The sequence below is a fragment of the Actinia tenebrosa genome, unplaced genomic scaffold, assembly GCF_029948245.1.
Source record: "Actinia tenebrosa isolate PJP-AT-01 unplaced genomic scaffold, QUT_ActTen_1.0 PGA_scaffold7__59_contigs__length_16204524, whole genome shotgun sequence".
In the NCBI taxonomy this organism is placed as follows: domain Eukaryota; kingdom Metazoa; phylum Cnidaria; class Anthozoa; order Actiniaria; family Actiniidae; genus Actinia; species Actinia tenebrosa.
In genome coordinates, this window is record NW_028292584.1 from 3,129,233 (window position 1) to 3,154,626 (window position 25,394).

General features: G+C 45.0%; 1 protein-coding gene across 2 annotated transcripts in view; it reads left to right on the forward strand.

The window, feature by feature from the left end:
* Nucleotides 1-23,828, forward strand: part of LOC116294572 (collagen triple helix repeat-containing protein 1-like) — a 36,221-nt gene extending 12,393 nt beyond the window's left edge. Inside the window, exons 1-3 of one of the 2 annotated variants that reach the window (XM_089040188.1) lie at nt 21,180-22,381; nt 22,496-22,805; nt 23,297-23,828. In XM_089040188.1, the coding sequence (XP_088896314.1) occupies nt 22,548-22,805; nt 23,297-23,656 (618 nt within the window). In that variant the 5' untranslated portion in view covers nt 21,180-22,381; nt 22,496-22,547 and the 3' untranslated portion in view covers nt 23,657-23,828. Of the gene's footprint in view, nt 1-21,179; nt 22,382-22,495; nt 22,806-23,296 lie in introns of those variants that run through there. The other variant, XM_089040190.1, reaches the window with a different exon arrangement.
* Nucleotides 23,829-25,394: the final 1,566 nt, after the last annotated feature.

Sequence of the window (25,394 nt, forward strand, 5' to 3'; positions counted from 1 at the left end):
GAGAAGCCGGCTGACTACGGACATCAGGAATACCCAAGTAATGAGTTAGAGTTCGGTGATATGGGCGGTGATAAGGGTAATAATTCATTAATTACCAGGATTCAAACGAACTACCCCGGCACTTGGGATCCATTTGTGTTAATGAAAGGAAAAGGTTTAAGGAACCTAGCCAGGATTAACCGTAGCATTGAAGCATTCGTGTACTGCATCCTGGGAGCGCAGGTAAATACCCGCAACCCCATTGTTGGATCCCAAGGCGCTTCACAGGAAACGCAACAAGAATTCCTAACTTTATTTGAGTCTGCAATAATAGAAAATGACATATCTAAATCGGTGCAGAGATATCAATTAGCGGTGCAGCAGTCTAAAGTGCGACTGGATTACGCTTTGTCGCCTGGTTGTTGGTTAATGCCAAGTAATTTGGTTATTAACACCAATTCCGTTGTGGGTTATAACAACAAGCTGCAGCGAGCTACTAAGGATATGAAGTTTGGGGTGAATGACGTGAACTCTGACATGACCAAGGGCATTACTCACTTCGTAGAGAAACCAAAAAAAGAGGTAGAAAAACCATCGAAGAAGGCGCATGTAGGAAAACCCGAACCAAAGAAACCAGTAAAGAAGGTTACCGAGGAATATGACCATGACTTACTAAAAGCCGGCTTAGCAGCTGCAAGCATTGGTCTGAGTTATTATATATGGCGATGAACAACCCCTACGTAGCTGGAGTAGATTGTGTCTATACGACTTACACAGGTGAGAAAAAATACACCCAAGCATCTTGGGTTGATGTTACGGGGATGTCCGTGGATTTGAACCACTCCGGAAAGAAGTTGATATTATGCAGTCTTTCTTTGGGGGCCGTTAGTAATGCAAACATAGGATTTCGTTTCTGCGACGACAATGGAGTATTGCAACCCATGCGCGCGAAGACGAACAACAGAGAGCCCACGCATTTCTCAGTAGAGCCGCCAACGAATAGCGCTGAGAATCTTTCCGTTTGGACTTTTCATATGGTCGCCGACTGCCATGGGAAAGTGAAGCTGCAAATGCGCATAGATGACTCCGGGAGCGTTTGCATAAATAGCATAGAAAATCAAAGGGATACTGTTTATAACCACATGACCATCAGCACTTTGACGGTGGTTAGCCTTTAAATATATGAATCCATACGTGAGGGAAACGCGCTATGCCCACCGCTTAGATGAAGAAGGATATGACAACGGCGCTTGGCATGACGTTGGACTGTGGGTTGAAGTTGGGGGCACTGCATTGGTCATTTGCACTATTAGCATTAATGCAAATACGCATGCGAATGTGGGGTTTAGGCTTATCGATGAGAATAATAAGCCCCTGCTTCCTTATCGAACTTCAACGAACACCAGGAAAGTTACCCATTTTTCGATGGAGCCCTACACTAGGTCCACTGAAGACCTAACGCCAGTAACTTTTCATATGCTAGCCAATTGTAAATATGCTAAGTTGCAAGTCACTTCTGATGACGGCAAGTTTGGAATAAATCGCGTAGGTCGCAGGCCCGCTAATGCAGTCTGGAGTCATAAGCCCATTTCTACCATGAGTGTGTTACCGTTGGTTCCAAATTACCAGGGCGGTGCTAATACCGTCTTTCATTATCCTCAAAGCAGGACACCGTCCGATGAGAAGATTAAGCCTTCATCTTCTTCAGGAGGACCACCCCAATAGCTACGACTAATATCCAAATGTTATTCCCTACAAACTTTAACAGTTCTCCGCCGGCCCTAAGTGCCAAGGAAACAACCGAACCCAGCAGCCCAGGCAAGCCGGCTGCCATCTTTTTTCCCAAGTCCGTCAGCCCATTGCCTAATTTCTTTACGCCCGCGCCCGTAGCCTTAAGCGCGGATAGGATAACTCCTACTACGGTGCTAATAGCGACCGCAAATGCCAGCGGAACGCCATACTTCAAAAGGGCTCTTTTTACCTTTTCCTTGGTAGTAAGCCCCAGCTCCTTTTCCAGGTTGTCCTTTTGCGATTGTAATTCCGCGACTCTTTCCTGAAGGGTTTCTACTTCCTTTTGAGCTGCTTCCCTTTCCTCTTCAGTACGAGTTTGGTCATTGATTATTTCCTGCTGCCGCTCTATTTACCCCTCCAGGTCTTCAATGGCCTGATCTCTTTGTCGGATTTGCTCCTCTTTAGTGTTGATTTCGGCAACCAACTGCCGCCGTTCCTCTAAAGAGCCGGTTATGGTGATATGCAAGTTTTTAGCTTCTTCCTTGCTCATGTCTAGGTCTTGCAGGGCGAGCTCGAAAGCCTTTTGGGCTTGATCTCTTTCACGTAAGGCATTTTCTTTTTGTTCTCTCATTTCTGTTATTCTTTGGTTTTTATCGTTAAGTTCTCTCTTTTGAGCATCAAGGAGTAGTTGGTTTTGTCGCATGTATTCTGCTTCCCTTTCCTCCAACGTTTCTTGCAGCCCCTCAGCGCGTTTTTCTAACGCAACCCTTTCATTTATGTTTTCCAATCTTTCTAACATGCTTCTAGTGGCACGCTGGAAGCCTTTTAATCTTGCTACGTCACCCCTAACTTCGCCATTTTCGTCAAAGAGGGGCTGCGGTTTTGTCCAGCGGTCTTTATCAGGAAATCTCAGGTCTTGAACGCTTATGAGGACTTTGTTTCCGCGTTCTGTGAGCCTTACGTCGTCAGCATCGAAACGGGAATAGCGCTCATTTAGCTCTTCCATTGCCCACTCTACGGTTTCCCGCGCTGCGGCTTGAGGCTGCTTTATGTTTTGAAGTTTCAAGTACTCTGGAATGGGTTTGCCTGGGTTCCTTGATTGCCACTTGTCCTTTAAGGCCGCCTTAAACCTTCTCCATCTACTACCAAACTTGTTTTCTAGGGTCATGTCGTAGATTAGGGGGTCGGTTTCCGCGCCTTTAGTCCATGCGTCGTATTCTTCGTCGTTAATATCGACTTGACCTTCTTCGGTAAGGGGATCAAAATCCGTTCCTTCTACTTCCATTATATATGATAAGCTCGAAGTTAAACCCCAACATATTACCTAAGCAGGTCGGCGGACTGAAAGCAGAACGCACCTTTCACCGGGTCACCTTTACCCCCAGCAGCGCTAAGCCAGGGGAAACCCTGTACGTAGGCGTACCCCGCCTAACGGATAACCTAGTCCTAGTACCCGGTACCTTGGCTTTAAGGTTCGACTTAGCGGTGCAGCCCAGCACTGTGGATGAAAGGATTATCGTTAACAACGTGGGTCGCAACATCGTTTCTAAGATGCGCGTAAAGTTCGCCGGGGAATCGCTATTAGATTTGAATAGGTATGACTTATACACCACGTACAAAGACTTATGGTTGACAGCATTTGACCGCGCGCAAAGGATAGAACAAGGAATTGGTAGTGTCATTCTACGTAAGGTCCGCACACCTACGAAAACGCAACCTACCGACGGCAGCGGAGAAACCGCAGTGGCAGACGCAAAGCGAATAAAGACCGCCTATGGTAGCAAGTATGTCATACCACTGGACTTTGAAGTAATCACGAATCACGGTGTGTATTACCCAAGACAGTTATCCGAGCTACAGTTTGAAGTAACTTTAGCAGATGCTAATAACATCATTGGTGGGCTGACCACTGCACTTACCACAACAACCCCATACTCTATTACCAACTTAGAGCTACAGTACGAAACGGTGTACAGCGAAGAGCTGGCCCGTAGCGCCGGCATGGAATACAGTGCAGGGAAGGCATTCCTTTACGACCACGTAGTGATGTATAAGACATTTAGCTTCCTGGATAAGACGGATGAGGTTATAAACCAAAGTATTAACCTCCCCCGAAGAAGTCTTACGGGGTTGATGCTGGTGTTTGCCAAACCCTGTGAGGCTGGTAAGCGCAACTCCGAGGCCTTTCACAACCCCAACATTACTAATGTGGGGGTCAACATAAACGGCGTTCCCAACAAAGTTTACTCCCAGGGGATAAAGCCCGCAGACGTGTACAGGGAGGCAAAGCGTAAGTTTGGCGACCAAATTAGCCCTGAGGAATTCTTTAAGGACAAGTATGCACTGTGGATTGACATGCGCACCATTAACGATGAAGACCTACATGGACAGGGTTTGCGTCTAGTAAATACGCAGGATGGCATAACATTGGAGATCAGGCGCACCAAGAATGCCTCCGCAGGCGACGGCGATACGATAAACTGCTACGTCTTCGTCGTGTCTGACGCGCAACTGAGCGTAGAAATGAATCAGCTAAAGAGCGTTGCCTATTGATAAAAAAAAAATATCCCTTATGTATAATATGCTTCGCGTATTCGAAAACAACGAAACCAAACTGCAATGCATAGTGCAAGGCGATAAACTTTATTTCAAAGCAAAGGAGGTTGCGCTGGCGTTAGAATATGAAAACACCAGGAAGGCGATTAGAGATCACGTTTCTGAAAAGTACCAGAAAAGGTGGGAAGATCTAAAAGGGGGAACGAATCGTTCCTCACAACCAAATGCCGTGTTTATCTCCGAACCTGGTTTGTACGAACTGATATTTAGCTCTAAGCTACCTAAAGCCGTGGAGTTTCGTGATTGGGTGTTTGAAGAGGTGCTGCCTACGCTAAGGAAAACGGGTAAGTATGAAATAGAAAGGCGGTTTGATAGTCCTAACAAGTTAGTCTTCAAAATGGAAAATGAGTTTGACCTGCATAAGAAAGTCGTGGACTACATACGCCGCTTCTACCCACAGATGCTCATAGCACCCGGCTTAGGGGAATTGCAGGATTCTGACAGCAAACGCATAAAATGCTGGCAGAAGGGTTATCAAAGGGGTCAACCCGACCTCTTAATACTGAACACGCATTTAAGGTATGAAGGGCTTTGCATCGAATTGAAGACGCCGAAAGGAAATGGCATACTCTCCGCAGACCAACGCAAGATAATTTCGCAGTATGACGCGAATGGTTACCTGACCATGGTTAGCAACGATTATGACGTCATCTGTCGTGCCCTTAGCAACTACGCGGAAGGCATCCGTATTCCCTGTCGGTGGTGCTGCAAACGCTTCAAGACTACGGAGACAAGGGCAACGCATTTAAGAATATTTCATAGATATAATGATCGTAAACCAAATACACTGGCGTGACCTGATTTGCGGTAAAGCATACGAAATAAAAAATTACGTCGTCTTCGAAGACATCGACCGCTTACGGTTAGTCCTCAAAGACTTAGAAGGTAAGGAATATTCCCTTTGGGCGCCGGAGGATTGCGTGCGGTACGTAATTCAGGGCGAGGAATTCACCCACTTACGCAGCTATGGTAAGGCAAATGGCCGATGGAAGTTTGACATTGAAAGAAGAGTCACTCCATCTCCTCTTTGTAGTTGAGCGCGTCTGCTAAAGTCCGCTGCGCTTTAGGATCCGCGGAGCACCAATGCCCCACAAAGGATCCTTCGGAGAATACCCTGTCGCAATGAAGGCAGGTGTATTTTTTACGTGTTTTGGGAGTCGTAATGCAGTCGGCAGGTAGTTCGCAAGTAATACAGTCCATATATTGAAAGGGTAATTAGAATGCCTCCCAGAAAGGCAGCTGCGTAGGCTAGCATATACCTTTAAAAGGGGTCCTTATTTTTATTTATTATTATTATTAGATTATGCAAGCGCCCTTAAAAGGGGTCTTTATTTTTATTTATTATTATTAAATATCCTTAATTCATTATTATCGAATATTCTTAATAATAATAAATAAAAATAAGAATGGGATTTGAGACTCTTTGCACAAACCCTACTTTACTATCTTAGGTCCTTTCTAACTTCTACGGGCTTTCCTTGCCGCCTCATTGCCGGCATGCCAGGCCTCAAAGCGATCTAAGTACTCCTTAAAGCCGCCTTGGCCGTCGTAGAGGCACTGCCAAACATGTTGGTCACTTCTTTGACAGCCGCAGCGCTCACAAGTTGCCTCCCAATATTCTCTATCCTCCCACCTTACGCCTTCGACGCAGTCAAACTCCGCAAAGCGCTGGTCAATTTCCTTCTTCCGGCGCGTTAACTTCCTTTGCGTTTCCTTTGGGCAACATCGTGCAGCAACGTCGCCGTGTTCCTCACAGGCTACGCTCAGTAGGTCGTAATTGCCGCGGCACCGATGTCGGTGCCATTCATCGTTCTTGTCCTCCTCGCATCGCTCACATACGTTCTTTAGGCAAACGCGGTTTTCTACGTGATAATCCAACATTTGCGCGCTGCTAAAGAGTCGATTACACTCCTTACAACGCCTTTCGCGTGCCTTCTTAGCGCATACCTTCTTTTCCAGGTGGTATTTTAACATTTGCTTGCTGCTGAACTCCTTGTTACACCGCTCACACTCCATATATAATAAGGATTTAATAACCCTTATATGGGATACCGCATAAAGTCCTTAATGGACTCTTTTGCCCCGGATACTATTTCAAAGAGTGTCTCAGAATGTTGACGTTTAGGTTAAATCTTTGTTAAGGATGCCTGGAAACTATTTCAAAGAGTGCCTTAGAATGTTGACAATAAGGTTAAATCTTTGTTAAGTATATGTGGAAAGCCCGTAAGGATTAGTAGGCGGCTTAAAATAGTAAAGTAGGGTTCGTGCAAAGAGTCTCAAATCCCATTCTTATTTTTATTTATTATTATTAAGAATAATTAAGGATATTTAATAATAATAAATAAAAATAAGAACCCCTTTGAAGGGCACGTCTTAACAAAGATTTAACCTAAGCGTCAACATTCTGAGGCATTTTTTGGAATAGTTTCCACATATACTTAACAAAGATTTAACCTTATTGTCAACATTCTGAGACACTCTTTGAAATAGTTTCCAGGCATCCTTAACAAAGATTTAACCTTATTGTCAACATTCTACAGGGGATATCGCATGAAGTCCTTAACGGACTCCTTAGCCCACGTTGCCATCGTTATCAGCGCGCCAAACCGTTCTGCACGCTTCAGACCGCACATTTCATCGTACAACTCCTGCACGCGCTCTTTTAACCGGTCTATCTCCTCCCTTTGCATTTCTATGGTGTCTCTTTTATCTTTTGCGTCGGCGACAATTCTTTGCACTGCTTCCACTGGCTCCATCTATATATGAACCCAGATCACATGCCTTGTAACGCTCTGATAGTAGGACCCACCGGCTGCGGAAAGACCCAGTTCATCGTGGAGCAGCTATTAGGACCCTTTAGATACCGCTTTGACTATATCGTGCTATTATGCCCCACCTACGTGAATAACCGCACCTGGACGGGTATAGGAGTGAAAGACGACGACTTCTTTGTAGATATCTTAGATCCTAACGAGTTATCCGGCCATCTTAAGTTTTGGCACAAACAATTCCCCAAGAATACACAAACCCTCCTTATACTGGATGACATTGCCTGCGGGGACGACGTAAAAAAGCGCACCTCCGAGCTCGTTAAACTCGCCTTCAGCGGTAGACACGACAATATCAGCGTTTGGTTGCTCTCGCAGCAGCTTACCAGCGTCTCTAAGCCTTTTAGGGAAAACATAGGTTCACTTGTCGTATTTTATACTCCGAGCAAGTCTGACCTGGAAACCATCTTAAGCGACTACGGCGGTGAGATATCCAAGGAACAGTTACACGAATACATGCGGCACCTAAAAACGCACCAACATTCCAAAATGATTTTCTCTTTGAGGTTTCCGTATTCCATTAACATATATGGACATTGAGCAGCTCTTAGATGAAGTCCCCACACAGTTAGATGAAAGTAACCTCAAGGAACAACTTAACATCCTCGTGTCTTCTGGGAAGTGTAAAGAAATGATAGGCAAGGAACTTACCCATGAACAGGTTAATAAGTTGTCGGAAGAGGAGGTTAAGAAGTTCCATAAGAGGTACGAGGCTGCCCTTGCAAGTAAGACCACGGACGCCGTAGCAGACTCCGCTATCCGACTTGCGACTAAATTGCTTGGACTTGCACTGCCTATAGACGACGTGGAGCAACTGCGGAAGGACATTAGCGAGGACTATGTCATATCCCAAGAACTTAAGATAACCTGCGGGTGGTTGTCTTTGAAGTGCGGTAAGTTAATGGCAGTCGCCTCTGCGGCACTTCACGTAGCTCAGCACGTTGACTTGAAGGAGGTACTAGGTTCCTTTGGAACATCTTGGAAGGACTTCAAGAAGGATAGAGAAGTCGAAAAGGTCTTCCAGGCGGCACTTGCTGATGATCAAGTCGCCTCAAGTACTTAGTCAAGTCGTTGTCAAGTCATTGCCAAGTCATTGTCAAGTCGTTGTCAAGTCACCTCAAGTACTTAGTCAAGTCGTTGTCAAGTCATTGCCAAGTCATTGTCAAGTCGTCATCAAGTTACTTGTCAAGTCCTTCAAGTCCCTTAATATAAGATGAGTGGCACCGAAGAACAACCACCCGTAGAAGATACCAAGATTACCAAGGCTAAATCTCCAGGCAGAGTCGCTGCCGGAAAGAAGCTCGCGGAGATGAACAGGAAGAACAAAGCCAAAAAAGAAGAAAAGGTGGAGGAAAAAGAAGAGGAATCCTTCATTAATCCTGGGTACGTCATTGGCGCGTTAGGAGTCGCTATAGCAGCAGGCAGCCTCTACTTACAATGGCGGGCAACGAAAAAGGTAGAACCACCAACGTATCGCGCACCTGTGGAACCGGCTGTTAGAAAAAGTAAGATCCCTGAAATGGAGTAGATTTATCACCACGTACCGTGGCGACCTAGATTTTCCTTCTCGCTTTGTAATATAATGTCAACCGCGTTATTGAAAACTGTTGAAGAGGCAGCTATCATTACTTCCATCGTTGCGGGTATTGGTTGGGTAGGTAAGAAAGTGCTCAAAGAAGACTTTACTGAAGACCCAAGCAAGAGCTTCGCTAATTTTGCTAAGATGACCGCTGCCGTTGGCGGGGCTATCATGGTAAAGGATTACCTACGGAAGGAAAAGTACCTACCTAATGTATAAATGGTTAGCCTAGTCGCAGGTGGAGTTATTGCAGCTTTAGCATTCACTGGAGCTAATTATGGTGGTCAGTATTTGGATAGATTAGTTAGAGGCGACAAAAGCGGAGACTTAGTCGCCGAAAGGAAGAGACACGACTTAGCGCTGGAGAAATATCAAAGGGACGTGGCGGCTTGGAATAAGAAGAGACAAGCCTACCGGGATTGGTTGGACAAGAACTACCAAGACAAGATGCAGGCGGATAAGAACTTCGAAAACACGGACTACGCCTTTAAACTTTATGCGCAGGCGCACCCCGCGACATTAACGGGGTTAAGAAAGCCTCAGTTCAAGAATTACTACCAGCCTTCTAAGAAACAAAAAGACAATGAATTGGTCTTTGTAGGAGTCGCAGGGCTGGCAGGAGGCGTAGCTTTGGCGTATTTAGTCTAAGCTACGCTTAGCCTCTAGTGGCGCCTTTGGTGCCTAGAATATAATGATCGTCTTTTTGGAAAGCGACAAGAATAACTTTACCACTTATCTGAATCCCCCCATCAAAGCCTGTAAGGTAAGGTTGGTTAGTTGCTCTTTGTACAATTCTTGGTATAATTTGATTGGCGGCTTTGTCGTCGTGACTTCCACCAAACCAAAGTTGCCAGATTCCCATTACACCCCTATAACACTGGCTAAGGAGCTAGCAAAGCATGGATATACTCTTACCACAGGATTACCCCATGAAATGAAATTCAAGAAAAATAGTGGAAGCGCTAATTTAAAGGGCAGTCCATTGGTAGAACTCCTGGGCCTTACTAGTACCACGATAAATAGCGGCAGTACATATGACGTAAAATGGAAAGTCGCATCCTCTTATGAAGTCTATTGCGACTTGATCAATAGTTACAACAATGGAGAAAAGTCTTCTCTTATGTCCAAGTTTCTGCCCAAAGGTAATCCATTTGACCCAGTAGAATACACTCCAATTTCTTTAAGCTATGACTTGTCTAATTTAGTAGAAAGCATAAACATCACCATTAAAGTGGACGGAAAGACGGTGGATTTTAACGGACGTAAGATCAATCTTGTTTTGGAATTCATATAATGGGCCGCGTAGAGGACAAACTTAAAAGGATTTACTATGGGCCGGAAGGCTATTGGAGAGGAGCGTCAGCTATCAAGAAACTCGCGACCGCGGCCAGGGTATCAGACGAAACAGCTAAGAACTGGTTGAAAAAACAAACCCTCTGGCAGGTTTATCTTCCCGTGCCTAAGTACATTCCCAGGCCCAGCTTCACCGTAAATACCCCCAATGAAGTTCATCAGGCGGATTTGCTTTTCTTACCGCACGACAAGGTGCGAAGAAAGACCTATAGATACGCTTTGACCGTAGTTGATATCGCAAGCAGATACAAGGACGCCGAACCCATAACCAGCAAGGATTCTGGGGAAGTCGCAGAAGCCCTAGATAGGATTTATAAGCGCGTCTTGAAATGGCCTAAGCTGCTGCAAGTGGATGCGGGGACGGAGTTCATGGGCGTGGTTACTAAGACCCTGAAAGACCACAGCACTAAGATTAGGAGAGCTGAAGCTGAGTACCACAGGGGTCAGAGCATTGTCGAAAGATTCAATAAGACCCTGGCCGAGCGTCTCTTTGGATACCAGTATTGGAAAGAGCTGGAAGATCCCTCCAAACGCAACAGGGAATGGACTCAGAGGCTCCCCCAGGTCGTCGCGGCTTTGAACAACGAGGCGGCCAGGGCTACGGGGATAAAACCCAAGGATGCCATAAAAAAGAAATACGTGGAACACAAGTCCTTCGTCAGAAGTTCGAGGGCGGTCTTCCCCCAGGAAAAGAAATTAGGCGATGTCACGGTTCGATATCTCTATGAGCCGGGTGAATTAGAAGGAGGATCCAAAAGAGCTACGGATCCTAATTGGTCTTTGGAAACTTACCAGATCCGAAGCGTAATAGCTAAGAAGGGTCAGCCCATCTTGTATTATCTTCATGATGGTCCCACGCGTGGGTTCGTCAAAGAAGAACTGCTTATCGTGTGATGTCCGAATGCTATCGTATGGATACCATCATCACACATCCATCGCTTACCGTCAAATGCAGACAGTGACACCTTCTCCTGCGTGACGTTATGTATCTGATGACCATAGCTGCGCAGGCTGTTCATCTTATGCCGCTGTTCCTTGCGTGTTCGTAATACGTTGAGGTAGGACTCGTGCGTAATGTCCTTCTTAACCACGTATTTTTTTACGCCTTTAGCTTTCTTTTCTACACCGTCCAGCTTTAGCACGCTGTACATCTTGGGTTTCAGGCCCACGTATTCCACGATGGGTTTTCCTTTCATCTCGTCCTTCATTTTCCCGATTACTTTCTTGTTTTTAGGGGAGTAAAGAAAGTGGTCGCGTGGGTAATCGCTGGTGTCGTATTCATCGATGTCGGGAACACAGTCTTCGTAAATGTCTTCCGTCTGCACCTCTAGTATCAAGGAATCGGTGTCGGTGTATAAGAGGCGGCACTTATCACCGTATTTCGGTTTTAGCTTGTCGTAGTAAAACTCATACATGAGCAGCTTTGATAGGTCTAACACTGTAAACCCCGTGTATACGGGTTTATTCAGGAATAGATTCGCTTTCTTCATGTGAATCACGTAGAAGTTTAACATTTCTACGTATCTAACGAATCCAGGCTGTGATACGTATGCTTCTGCTTCCTCTCTGGTGCTGGCTATCTTTATGCTTACGCGCTTGCGGATGTTCTCCATTGTCTTACCAAATACGCTATTGTTCATTAGTTTAAACAGGTTCTTTTCGAAGTCATTCTTTGCGTGCGTACGCTTTTGTGTGTTAAAGTCAATGTAGGGGCGCATCCAGGGTTCCTGCGTGAACTTCAAAACGCGATGGATCTTCTTCACGCGTAAGCCGTGGCGCACATAGAACTGCAGGTTGCGGTAATGCACCACATACTTCTTCTTATCCATCAGGTTCATAGTTAGTTTCCTGTACGGTTTGTAACCAGGGCACATTTCCCTCTGCAACGGACTTAGCTGCTTAAATGGTATCTCTATCGCTTCTGGTGCTAAGGGGAACTCATTGTGTTCGTCGTGCAAGTGCTCTGGGTACTCCAGATCCACTTCTAAAACGTAACCCTTGTCTTCCTCCTTTCCTACCTGCATGTAGAAGTCTATCGGCTTCACTGGATCCCATTCGAAGTCGCGTACAGGTAAGTACTGTGACATTGCCCAACCGTAGAGGTTGTTTGCGTCTAAGTAGAAGATGTATGTGGTTGGCTTCTCCGGGTCGTACTCCACCGTGGGATTGTTCGCTTTTGCGTATCGTCTGCTGGGTCCGCAAACACCGCCGCGGATACCGTCTTCCATAAAGCGGTACATGTCGTATTCCGTTAGGAGATCCAGTTGCGCGTTTGTCTTCTTTAGGAGCGCACTCCAACTAAGCCCAGGAGCCGTGTAGAAGTTCGCTGGATCCAACCCGTAGTATTCCATTGCCATCTTTCGAAAGCTTTGGAAAACATCTGCGAGCAGCACTACGTCTGAACGTAGGTAGATGTCGTGGTATTCTCCCATATTCTCACAGGAGTACTTTTCCCACACATCTAACGCATGCTGGTACTCCTCGTCCTTTATACCAGACTCGTTTAGGGTGCTGTAGAATCTCTCTTTGGGTGGTAGGGGCTCTTCGAATCGCTCCCAGGAGTCCATGTATTCGTATGGGTAGACTCCTTTCCTTTCCGCGCCGTATTGACTGGAAATGGGGAACTCCGTGTTGTATTTAACCAAGTTTGCTAAGGAGTCCGCCATGAACTGCTGCGAGTCTAAGAACTTCAGCTTGCCTACGGTTACGGACATGTACCTTTCTTTGTTGTTGGGTATGCACTTTACTTCGGAGCCGTCCGTTCCTTGTAGTAGCAAATGGGAGTCGTAACCGCGGAGGTTGTGAAAGAACACCGGAATCTCCATGTCTGGATTTACTTTGAAGTTTATATTACATTTCCAATGAGCCGCACCTCTGTATTTACCCGTGATGTGGCAGTGATCTCTAACCTTATCCACATAGAAATCCTCAACAAATGCTTTGTGGCAGTGAATGCAATGCGTGGAGGGCTTTCCCGGCTTCTCACCCTTCTTAGCATACTTCCCGCATTTAAAATGAGCTTCTCCTAAATACTTTCCATCTTCATCCCACGCTTTCTTGGCTCGTCTTCCAAACTGGAGAAGCGTATGTTGACAAATGTGGCATTTCTTTGCCTTGGTAAAAGCCTCCTGGTTCTCTTTGGTAAATTCCATCTTCTTTGGACGTCTTAATTGTTCTCTTATCTCCCCCTCCTCTTCTCGCAATGCTTCTAGAAACTCATTAGCTGCGTTCTTACCTCGGTAAATCACAGGAGGGTTTGCTTTACCGTCTGATCTGACTACTATGTAACCAAAGGAGCAGATCTCGTGTAATCCCACCTTATTCGTGGCACCACTTTTCTGCTCTTCCTTAGTTATCAACGCTTCAAAGTCTGCATATATCACGTAAGGCACCTGCATCTGCTTTTGATGGTCTGAGTAGGATAGGTTCTTATCTGTGGGCATCTGGATCCGTTGCGCCACTTCTTCGACTCCGCGACATATTTCGTTGTGATCCTTTAGAGCTTTAACGCTGGTAAAGGATAATAAGCAGCAATCACAGAAGTATTTCTTACCTTTGTGTTTGGTGTGTCTGTAAAATAGTCTGCTAATGTGTTTAACCCACGAATAATGTCCGCCGTGGTAGAAAAGGTGTATTCGTTCTCCTTTACTCTTTGACAACACTAGTGGTACTATCGTTTGGTCTCTGACTCCGTAAACGTTAATTGCTAAATCGTTTATTTCCTCAAATATGGGGATGTCTATCAACTGCATGGGAAATTCCACACCGTCCCACTCTAAATCGTCTGTTGGGTACTTGCTTGTCCTACAGGGATCCTTATCTACTGGATACAGTGCGGATCGTATTGCCCACATAAAGCAGCGGTTGTCGTCATTCTTTACGTTCACTATGGCTTTCTTCCTTTCTACCCACACCGGCAGGGGTACGTAACTTCCTCCTCGTATCGGCACGTACCTTGCCATGCTAACCTCCATACCTTCTACCTCCTCCACTGTCCAACCTGATCCTTCTTTCGTGTAGTTAGACAGCGACTCCATTATTGCTTCTAAGGCTTCGCTGAGTGACTTATCCAGATTGGTGGACTCTAATATCACTAACGACTTTGATCGCAGCATTGCTGTCGTCGTTGCCTCATCTTTTGACAAACTTACTTCTACCATTATACTCGCTTTCAGGGCTCCTAATTCTTCTATGCCTTTTCGAAGCGTTCTCTTGACCTTCCTTTCTGACTGACGCCAAAACTGTCTAACATCAATCTCACCGTTACCGGGTATTGACACCGTTTCGAAATTGCTTTGGGATTCCATCTATATAATAGGAGATATCTTATACCTAATTCCAGACCCTTTTCAGATCGTCGTAGTCATACTCACAATCCTGACAATGCCAAAACAATTTAACCTTAGTCTCAAACTTCTTACCACATCCACAATTATAGCTGCTCATACATTTCGTCTTCATCTTTAAATGCTTCTTCAAGTCCACTTCTTTCTTAAAAATTCTCTTACAATCTTCGCACTCCATATATAGACTAACATATTTTACATAGACGCGGGATGGATGCGGGTAATCGCGGTACGAATCGAGGGGGGTACTTTAGGCGGGTAATCCTCCGGTTGTCGTTGCGCTGGAACCCCCATCCCCTATACTACTGTGCGTTTGTATGAACTTTAACTCGGCGAATTTATCCTTATCCATTATACCTATGGAATATTCTCAAATGCGTTGCCAGAGTCTGCGCGCTTTTAAAGCGCTTGCAGCACCACCTACATGGCAGGCGAATTCCTTGTGCATACTCCGTGATCTCCCTGCAAATGACATCGTAGTCGTTGCCAATCATTACCTTATAACCGTTTTCTTCATACCTCTGTAAGAGGCGGCGTTGATCCTCGGATAATACCCCGTTGCCTTTTGGAGTCTTCAGCTCGATGCAGAAGCCACGGTAATGGGTGTGCGCATTCAGGATGAGCAGGTCGGGTTGACCGCGTTGGTAGCCCTTCTGCCAGCACTTTATACGTTTGCCGTCCGAATCCTGCAGTTCGCCTAGACCAGGGGTCACGAGCATTTGGGGGTAAAACCTGCGGATGTAGTCCGCTACCTTTTTATGCAGGTCGAATTCATTTTCGATCTTAAATACCAACTTGTTTGGACCGTCAAACCGCTTTTCTATTGCATATTTACCCGTCTTACGCAGCGCGGGTAGGACTTCCTCAAAGACCCAATCACGAAACTCCACAGCTTTGGGTAGTTTGGAGCTAAATATCAGTTCGTACAAACCAGGTTCGGATATAAACACGGAATGTGGTTGCGTAGTAGGGGAGCGGTAATTTGAAGCCCCTTGTAGATCAACCCATCTTTTCTGGTATTTCTCAGATACGTGTGCTCTAATTGCATCTCTAGGGCGCTCATAGCCCAACGCCAAAGCCACCTCCTTTGCTTTGAAGTACAGTTTGTCGCCTTGCACTATGCATTGCAGTTTGGTTTCGTTGTTTTGAAATACGCGAAGCATATTATACGTAAGGAATATTTTTTATCCTTTCGCTTGGCTCAAGGAACGCGAGCCTAGTAGGCAACGCTCTTTAGCTGATTCATTTCCACGCTTAGCTGCGCGTCTGAGACTACGAAAATGTACGCGTTTATCTTAGTAGTGTCGCTGGCATGTTTGGTGCGCTTGATCTCCAACGTAATGCCGTCCTGGGTATTTACCAGGCGTAAACCCTGACCATGTAGGTCTTCGTCGTTCGTTGTGCGCATGTCGATCCACAGCGCATACTTATCCTTAAAGAATTCCTTTGGGCCAATTTGGTCGCCAAACTTACGCGCGACTTCCCGGTACATGTCCTCGGGCTTTATCCCTTGTGAGTGAACCTTATTAGGCACTCCGTTAATGCTAACGCCTACGTTAGTGATGTTAGGATTAAAGAACGCCTCAGAGTCACGCAATCCTGCCGTGTATGTCTTTGCGAACAGCAACATTATCCCTGTGAGGCTGCGCCTGGGAAGGTTAATGCTTTGGTTGATGACCTCTTCGACGTTGTTTGTAAAGCTGAACGTCTTGTACATCACGACGTGATCGTAAAGGAAAGCCTTCCCGGCGCTGTATTCCATACCGGCGCTACGTGCTAAATCTTCGCTGTATACCGTTTCGTACTGCAGCTCTAAGTTAGTAACGGAGTATGGGTGGACGGCTGAGGAACTTACGTCCTTTCCCTGCAGGATGTTTGTAGTGTCTGCTAGGGTTACTTCGAACTGCAGTTCGCTTAGCTGCCTTGGGTAGTATGCACCGTGGTTCGTGATAACTTCGAAATCTAATGGAACGACATATTTAGTACCATAAGCCGTCTTTATTTCGTCTTCTCCTGAGGCGCCAGAGGTTGCGCTTCTTACCTTGCGTATGGCATCACTGGCGATTCCCTGCTCTATCCTTTGCGCGCGGTCAAATGCAGTCAACCATAAGTCTTTGTACGTGGTATACAAATCATACCTGTTTAAGTCCAGCAAGGATTCCCCGGCGAACTTTACGCGTATTTTGGAAACGAGGTTTCTACCCACGTTATTGACGACGTAACGCACGTCCGCAGTGTTTGGTTGTATTGCTAGGTCAAACCTTAGCGCCAGGGTGCCAGGAACCAACACTAGGTTATCTGTTAGGCGGGGCACGCCTACGTACAGCGTTTCCCCTGGCTTTGCGCTACTGGGGGTAAAGGTGACCCGGTGAAAGGTGCGTTCCGCTTTCAGCCCGCCAACCTGCTTAGGTAATACGTTGGGATTTAACTTTGAGCTTATCATATATAATGGAAGTAGAAGGAACGGATTTTGACCCCCTTACCGAAGAAGGCCAAGTAGACATTAACGACGAAGAATACGAGTCTTTACTTCCTGATGACAACGTTGACGGGCGGGGCCTTTTTGACAAGCTAAGACGCAAATATGGCAGCAGGGCCCGCGAGGCCTGGCGTTCCTTAGAGGATAAGTGGCAATCAAGGAACCCAGGGAGATCTATTCCGGAGTACTTGGAATTGCAAAACTTGGATTCCACGGACCTAAGAACTGAAATGCTAAGGGGGCTTTTAGACGACGTAAGGGAGAAATTTCCAAATGTGGACTTGACCCGCCTTAATTTCCAAACCGGAGATAAGGGGCAAATTCAAATCCAGTATCAAGGAAGGGATAAGTGGTATAATCTCTACCAAAGGAGAGACTCCGACAGGCTCACCAGTAATCTCCCAAAAGAAATCAAAAACGCATTAGGAAGACCTAATTTGGTGGAAAGACTAAGAGAAAACGATGAAAACACCAGCGAAGCCTTTGAAAAGTTCAAGACCCTAATGCAGCGGCAACAAAAAGGCATCGAAGCGATAAGGGAAGTCGAAGGACTAAAGGAAACAATGGAGGAAAGGGAGGCAGAATACATGCGACAAAACCGACTACTCCTCGATGCTCAAAAGAGAGAACTTAACGATAAAAACCAAAGAATAATAGAAATGAGAGAACAAACAGACAAAGCCCTACGCGATAGGGACCAAGCCCAAAAGGCCTTCGAACTTGCCCTGCAAGACCTAGACATAAGCAAGGAATAAGCTAAGAACTTACGTACCACCATAGCTGGCTCTTTAGAGGAACGGCGGCGGTTGGTTGCCGAAATTAACACTAAGGAAGAACAAATCCGGCAAAGAGATCAGGCTATTGAAGACCTGGAGGGACAAATAGAGCGGCAGCAGGAAATAATCAATGACCAAACTCGTCCCGAAGAGGAAAGGGAGGCAGCACAAAGGGAATTAGAAGCCCTTCAGGAAAGAGTCGCGGAATTACAAGCGCAAAAGGACAACCTGGAAAGAGAATTGGGGCTTACCACCAAGGAAAAGGTAAAAAGAGCTCTGGTGAAGTATGGTCTTCCGCTGGCATTTGCGGTCGCTATTTCGAGCGTAGTAGGCGTGATCTTGTCCGCGCTTAAGGCTACAGGCGCGGGCGTAAAGAAATTAGGCAATGGGCTGACGGACTTGGGAAAAAAGATGGCAGCCGGTCTCCCTGGGCTGCTGGGTAGCGTTCTTGGCCTGGCGCTTAGGGCCGGCGGAGAACTGCTAAAGTTTGTGGGGAATAACATTTGGATATTAGTCGTAGCTATTGGAGTGGTACTCCTGAAGAAGATGAAGGGTTAATCTTATCCTCGTGTATTACTGGTGGCTTATCGTCGTCGGGCATCCGAGGCGTCCTCGACTGGGGATAAGTAAAGATAGTATTCACACCGCCCTGATAATGCGGAACTAGCGGCAGCACACTCATGGTGCTAATGGGCTTATGATTCCAAATAGCATCAGTCGGAGGATTTTTTGACGGGGCGGCATTTATCTGAACGCGACCCAGCTTACCGGCATCGGCGCCCGACGTCATCTTATCACTGGGGCGAATCTGTAACTTCGCATATTGGCAATTGGCTATCATGTGAAAAGTTACCGGCGTTAAGTCTTCTGCGCTTGTTGGATAGGGTTCAAATGAGAAATGAACTGGGTTCCTATTGTTGTCTTTTTTTCTGTAAGGCTGTAATGGTCGGTTACTCTCATCAACGATCCTAAACCCAACATTACATGACCACCCCGTTGAAATACTAATAGTACACATGATTAATCCCAGACCTCCAACCTTTACCCACAATTCGGTGTCAAACCATTCATCATTTACGTAGTCCTTCTCCTCCAAGTAATGAAGGAACCAATCTTCCTTTACATGTGGGTTATTCATATATTTAAAGGCTAACCACCGTAAGAGTGCTAATGCTCTTGTGATTATAAACGTAATCTCTTTGATCCTCTATGCTATTTACCGTAACCTTTCCCGTATCGTCTATTCTTATCTGTAGCTTTACTTTCCCATGACAATCGGCAACCATGTGTAAAGTCCAAACGGAATGATTTTCAAGGCTATTCGCTGGCGGCTCTACGGAGAAATGCGCAGGCTCCCTGTTGTTTGTCTTATTTCTCATAGGCTGCAGTACGCCATTCTCATCCAGGAACCTAAAGCCGACGTTGGCATGGCTGCTCGTACCAATGCAAATACTGCATATTATCAGCTTCTTTCCTGAGTAGTTCAAATTCACGGACATCCCCGTGACATCAACCCAAGATGCCTGGTTGTATTTTTTCTCGCCTGTGTAAGTCGTATAAACACAATCTACTCCAGCTACGTAGGGGTTGTTCATCGCCATATATAATAGCTCAGACCAATGCTTGCAGCGGTTAAGCCGACCTTTAGTAAGTTATGGTCATATTCCTCAGGTATCGCAGGCAGGGCCTTCTTTGATGGTTTCTTAACTACGGGTAGCTTCGTTTCATGCGACTTTTTTGACTTCTCCACGAAATGGGGGATGTTCCTAAGAGTGTCAGAGTTCACGTCGTTCACCCCAAACTTCATATCCTTAGTAGCTCGTTGAAGTTTGTTGTTGTATCCTACTACAGAACCAGTATTTATAGATAAATTACTAGGCATTAACCAACAACCCGGGGCTACTGCATAGTCCAACCTCGCCTTAGAATTTTGTATAGCTAGTTGGTAACGCTGTACGCCCTTGCTAATGTCGCCCTCCAAGATCGAACTTTCGAATAAGATCAAGGCTTCGGCTCGCGTCTCTTCTGCGGCGCCGGTATTCCCCACTATACTCGATCGGGTGTTTACCTGAGCTCCAAGGATGGAATACACGTAAGCTTCTATGCTGCGGTTCAAACGGGCAAGGCCGGCTTTGGTTAGTCCTTTACCTTCTGGGGGTAGGAAATTAAAGTATTGCTTCGTTTGCTCGTCGTTGGTAATCTTGATAATCAGCGGGTTAGCCCCTGCATACTTACCGCCCTCGTCTTTGAACAGAGGTCCGTCTCTGACTTCCTTAGTGGTTTTGGCATTTGGTTCAAAGAAGGTGCTACTGTCGTGAGTTTCCTTATGATACCCAGTGTTCCATCGTAGATTCAATGCATGAACTTCCCTGTTGCTTAGCTCGTGCCCACCAATCCCCCAATAAGCCCAAATATGCCCCAAGCCATTGTTAGCACCGACAGTGCATCTAAAATCCTTCCCTACAACACCAAACTCCTTACAAAGTCGGTCGTAAGCAGGAACGTTGTATTTATTATCTCTTGGATAAAACGTGGCATCTCCCGGCAGCGCAATAACACCCATCTCATGCAGTATTCTTCGGACGGTAAAGTGGAAGTGAAACATAAATATCGAATTCTTCATCAACTTCGCACTTACACCGCAGCCGCTGGTGGCACACCAAACCGCAAAGTTTAGTTGCTGCGGCCAATAACGCATGTTAGGACCACTTAACCATTTATGAGATTCCTTAGCGGTGGTATGATTAATGGGTACGTCTTTGAAGATATCTCGCACCTTTAACGAAAAGGAATGGTTGTTAGAGATCCGCATGTTCAATGTCAAATCCAAACTTGGATGTTTATCAAATGAAACCGCGGGTATCGGATAAGTACCGGTACCAAGCAATAATTCCTTTGACCAACCTTGCACGGGTTTTGGATGTGTTGGTGTGGGTTTAACATAACCAGAATTCTTCAGTTGATTGTCTATCTGATCGACCAGCGTAGGTTTCAAATCCTCGTTGCTGTACATCCTAGAGCCGTTATAGTAAATCCCATCGGGTCTCCTTTCGAACTTACTAGGGTCTGCATGCGGAAACATCTTCCTAAATGCTCTCCAATTCCAGTAATCCCGGTTGTCGTGATGTGGCTGCTCCTCAATATCATTCCCAAAAGCGTCGTACATTAGTATATATAATGGATGTTATACCATCAGCACCTCAGTTGTACCCAGATGTTCCCTATACTACACCTAATGAACTAAACGCCGAAAACTTTCGTCTGAATAAAGCGAACTTAATCCTGGCTTACTTGGAAGGGCAGGCAAAACACTATGAAAAAGTTAGAAAAAAGTACGTTAGAGCCCGGAGTACGCTACATAAGATTGCGATAACTTCAGGATCCATATCTGTTGTGTTAACGGGCTCTGGCGTTGCTACTTCGCTTACTGGACCGGGAATAATCGTTGGAGTTCCTTTGGCCGGCGTTGGGGCAACCTGTGGTATTATTTCTGCTGTTGCTACGGGTATTATGAAAAAGCTATCCACGAAAATATCCAAGCATGACACGACAATAGCTCTATCAAGGGCTAAAGTAAATACAATTACCGATCTTGTCTCAAAGGCTTTGCGTGACAGAAAGATAGACGACGTAGAATTCTCGCTTATTCTGGCCGAAGAAAACAAATACGAGAAATTAAAGACGGACATAAGGAATAAAAAAACAGTCGTAAAAGATCTTTCCGAGGAATCTCGCAAAAAGATTTACCAAGAAGCGAAAGAAGAGCTTCAAAGAAAGCTTGCTCAGTAAATATCGTGACAGGATTCTATTTACATATTGAACGTCAGTCTGGAAATTACGCGTAATCTTATGCCATAAGATTTATGCTAATTACTCATCTTATGGCATAAGATTTATGCTATTCGCTCATCTTATGGCATAAGATTTATGCTATTCGCTCATCTTATGCCATAAGATTCACTATCTTCTCGGAATCCATCCTAACAGGGGGTGGTTGGGGTCAATTTCGTAAAATATTTCGTAGATTACGTCAGGGTAATAAGGAATATCCTTATCCAGCCGACAAAACATCCACTCGGCTTTTGTCATATCAGAAACCTCGGGAATAGACTTACCGGTAATTTCAGACAAAAGATAGGGAATAGCTTTGTAATATTTCCCTAGTTTTAATTTTTTCAGCGTTTTCCGTAGACTTTGCGGGGTTGGCTCTTCTAAATGGTCTATGATTTTCTTCTTTACTTCGTCGCTTAAATATATCGGATGTAAACCTTGGATATGACTCATCCAGTCCCTGAAGTATTTTAATCTCTTATATGGCGTTTTCTTACGACCTCCATTGGCGTAATATTGCTCTTTGGTAGCATTTGGTACGGCATTACGAATATTCTTACCACACTCGTAACACTGTGCTGACGTGTCATCTTCTATTTGCATTTTTTTACCACAACACCAAAAGGGTTCTGGCTTAGGTACGATAACTTTAGGTCTTAGACAAATTATGCAAAAGTCGTTAACGAACTTCTTACATTCGTGCATCGTATATTTATAAGATATTTTAACCTCCGTTTGCGATAAATCTGCTGTACCCGTCTTCGTAAATCCGCGAGTTAAACCCGTATATCTTTGGCATCGATCGCGAGTCCCCCTTACTGCTGCTTCCGGCGTGTGGCCAGCAAAAGAATTCAGCGAAACAGGTAGGAAAGCTAACGACAAATCTTTATGATCAAGAATAGTTCTGAAAATTGAAAAAAAAAATCGATTCAATAAGATAAGTCTTGTGAATGTTTTTCTTCATGTCATATTTTCAGGACGGGTTAGATTTTTCTTGTTTGGCGGGTCGTCCGGGCATCCCAGGTCTCCATGGTAACCGGTGCTCCTGGCCGAGACGGACGAGAAGGACGACCTGGCATACCTGGTAAACAAGGTTCTAGTGGTATTCAAGGACCTCCCGGTTGTCCCGGTGCACCAGGCCCCCAAGGGCCTAATGGCGCAAAAGGAGAAGCTGGGGCAAAAGGAGATAAGGGAGAGCCTGGGGCGAGAGGTATTCAGTGCTATTCAAACTGGAAGGAATGTTCCTGGGATGCGTTTGGTGAGTCCAAAGACAACGGACTCATTAAGGTATGAAATGTGCATGTCGTCTGTTAAGTTTTACCCCAATAATAATCCCTCTTCTTATTCAGAAACCGCTCTAATTCTTGACTGCAGACTCGTCTGTACAGGTTTAGCCTCGCTTAAGAGTAAGTATCTTAGACCTTTGATGGTATCTACGAATAGCTAACTCATAAACCAGTCCAACCCTGTTAAACGAGTCTATGGTCATGATAATTGACTTTGTTTAACTTTGTTTATAGAGGATTACACTCGTGGTCCTCTTTTAACGTCTCTAGTTAATTAGGGACGGGACCGCCATTAACGTGATCATCCGAGCCACGTGAAGGTCTAACCATTTGATGTAATTACAAAGGTAGCACCTTCTCCTCAGTTATTTTAAGACCCTGAGTGTTGGTCCGGCTTGAACAACGACCTCCCGCACAACATACCGACGCTCTTACCAATTGAGCTAGCCGGGTGGTGGTATATATAATAAGAAAGAGGTCTGTTATTTTCAGGAATGTGTTTTTCACAAGAACTTCAACGACTCTTTCCTCCGTGTTTACTGGAATGGCAACTTCAGGATCTACAATTGTGACAGATGTTGTAAGCGCTGGTTTTTCACCTTTAATGGTGCCGAATGTCAGGTCCCTCGTGCAGTAGACGGCATCGTCTACATGTTCAAAGGCAAGGGTACCCAAGATCTTCACCGTGTCCGCCATATTGAAGGTCACTGTGGCAAGATCCAGAGGGGATATGTCCGTGTAGGGTTCAATGTCGGGAACTGTGTCGGATTCGGAGACGCTGATGCACACACCGGAGATGCTTCAACAATTAGCCGATTGTTCATCGAAGAGGTTCCCAGGCCCCAGCAATGAGATATTCACGCGTCTCCAGTCTTTCCGAGTATATCATTCAGTATTTAATCGCATAATGAAAAATGGGTACTGATGACCGCAGCCAAACATTTCAGTTAGCAACAAAGTAACTAAAACGTAAAAATTATTTCAAAATACTGTAGAAGGAAATAAAACGCAAAATATCGCAAAACTTCCGTATCGCTTGTACTTGGTTATTCACTTCTCAGTTTCCACATGATCAGTGGGCAGTACAGAGGGTTTACGGCCAACCTCCAAATCCCCCAAATAACCTACCCTTGTTCATTCTTGGTTATTTGGGGGATTTGGATTAACTTATTAACTTATTAACTGAAGCGTACGCTTACATAAGCGGTCACGAGGCAGGTATAGGATACAGTAGTTCGTTACGTACGATTGGACCGTTGGTCACAGCAGTATTTTTGGCGTATATAGACGGGAAAACTGCCAGAATAAGTCAGACCAGCACATAACAGAACAGATGAGTAACAGTTTAAACAGTTTCTAACGGCTAAAAAACACCAATATAACGGAGTCTAACGGCTAAAAAACCACCAATTTTTGCCCTAGCGCCCTTGGTCATCTCCACTTTCAAACAAGTTTAACTTTCTGAATAACAAGATTTTAGCCTTGTTTTTTGCCTAGATAGTCATTATTTTGAGAAAAGATCCAAAAACCGTGTTTTTGAGACATAATTTGTATGGGCTCACATGAGCAGGGGGGCGTGAGCTTGAAATCGTAGCTGACCAAATGTTAACAGATTTTTTCTGATGAACAAAATTAAATGTCCCAATGTTCTCAGTCAGAATCAACAATCAATTTTCCTATTTTTCTACCATGCATCCTTTGTTATTATATTATTTGTCAGAAAATCAGCACGGAAATTTTGCAATAGTACCCAGAAGTCTTTTACGGCACCACCCACTAGTCCATTGCGGGCATATGATATAGAGATCCAAGTGCAGTATAAATGTTCTTGTCAGCAAGCTTTGCCAGGAAAAGATAGGAAAGCATAGCTCTACTTTTCGCAGATCGATATTGCTAACATGACTGATAACGTCTGATCGAACTTATACATGATTACGAGCAACCGACTAAGAATATTTTTTTCAGCAAACGGATTGCCTTATTGCTGAAAATTTAAATCTAATAAAACGGATTAAATAATAAAAAAGAAAAAGAAAAATTTTATGAGGATAAAATAGGATTCTAAACCACCTAAAGAAAGTCAAAAAATACGATTCCACTTTGCCATACCCCCGAGACATCCGCAGAGCTGAGGCGGCGTATGGACTTCGGACCTGACGGCGATTAAATCCTTCTGCCCTTGAGTGTACGAATTACGCAAAAAAATGTTCTAGCCGAAGCATCAGGGGAGAGACCAGCCAGCCCCCAGACCATATCGGCTAATCCCTTGCATCTCTGCCACGTACGGAATCGGATGAAAATATAATGTTAAAAAGTCTAGTCTATTCGGTGCATTGTTTTCACGGCTATTGTTATGCTGATTCACCTGGAACCGTGGTCCAGTGGATAAATCGTAAGAGATACTAAGTCAAGCTCGACTGAGGAGGGTTAGCACTTGGATGGGTGACCTAAACATTATACCTACTCACGATTTTGCTCCTTTTTTCCCATTTTCGTTTTTGATCTTTAAAAGAATAAAGTATAGAATAGTGAAACTTTTCTATCTTTGAGAAACCTATACCTGTCTACCCAAATCCGTCAAATTGAATTC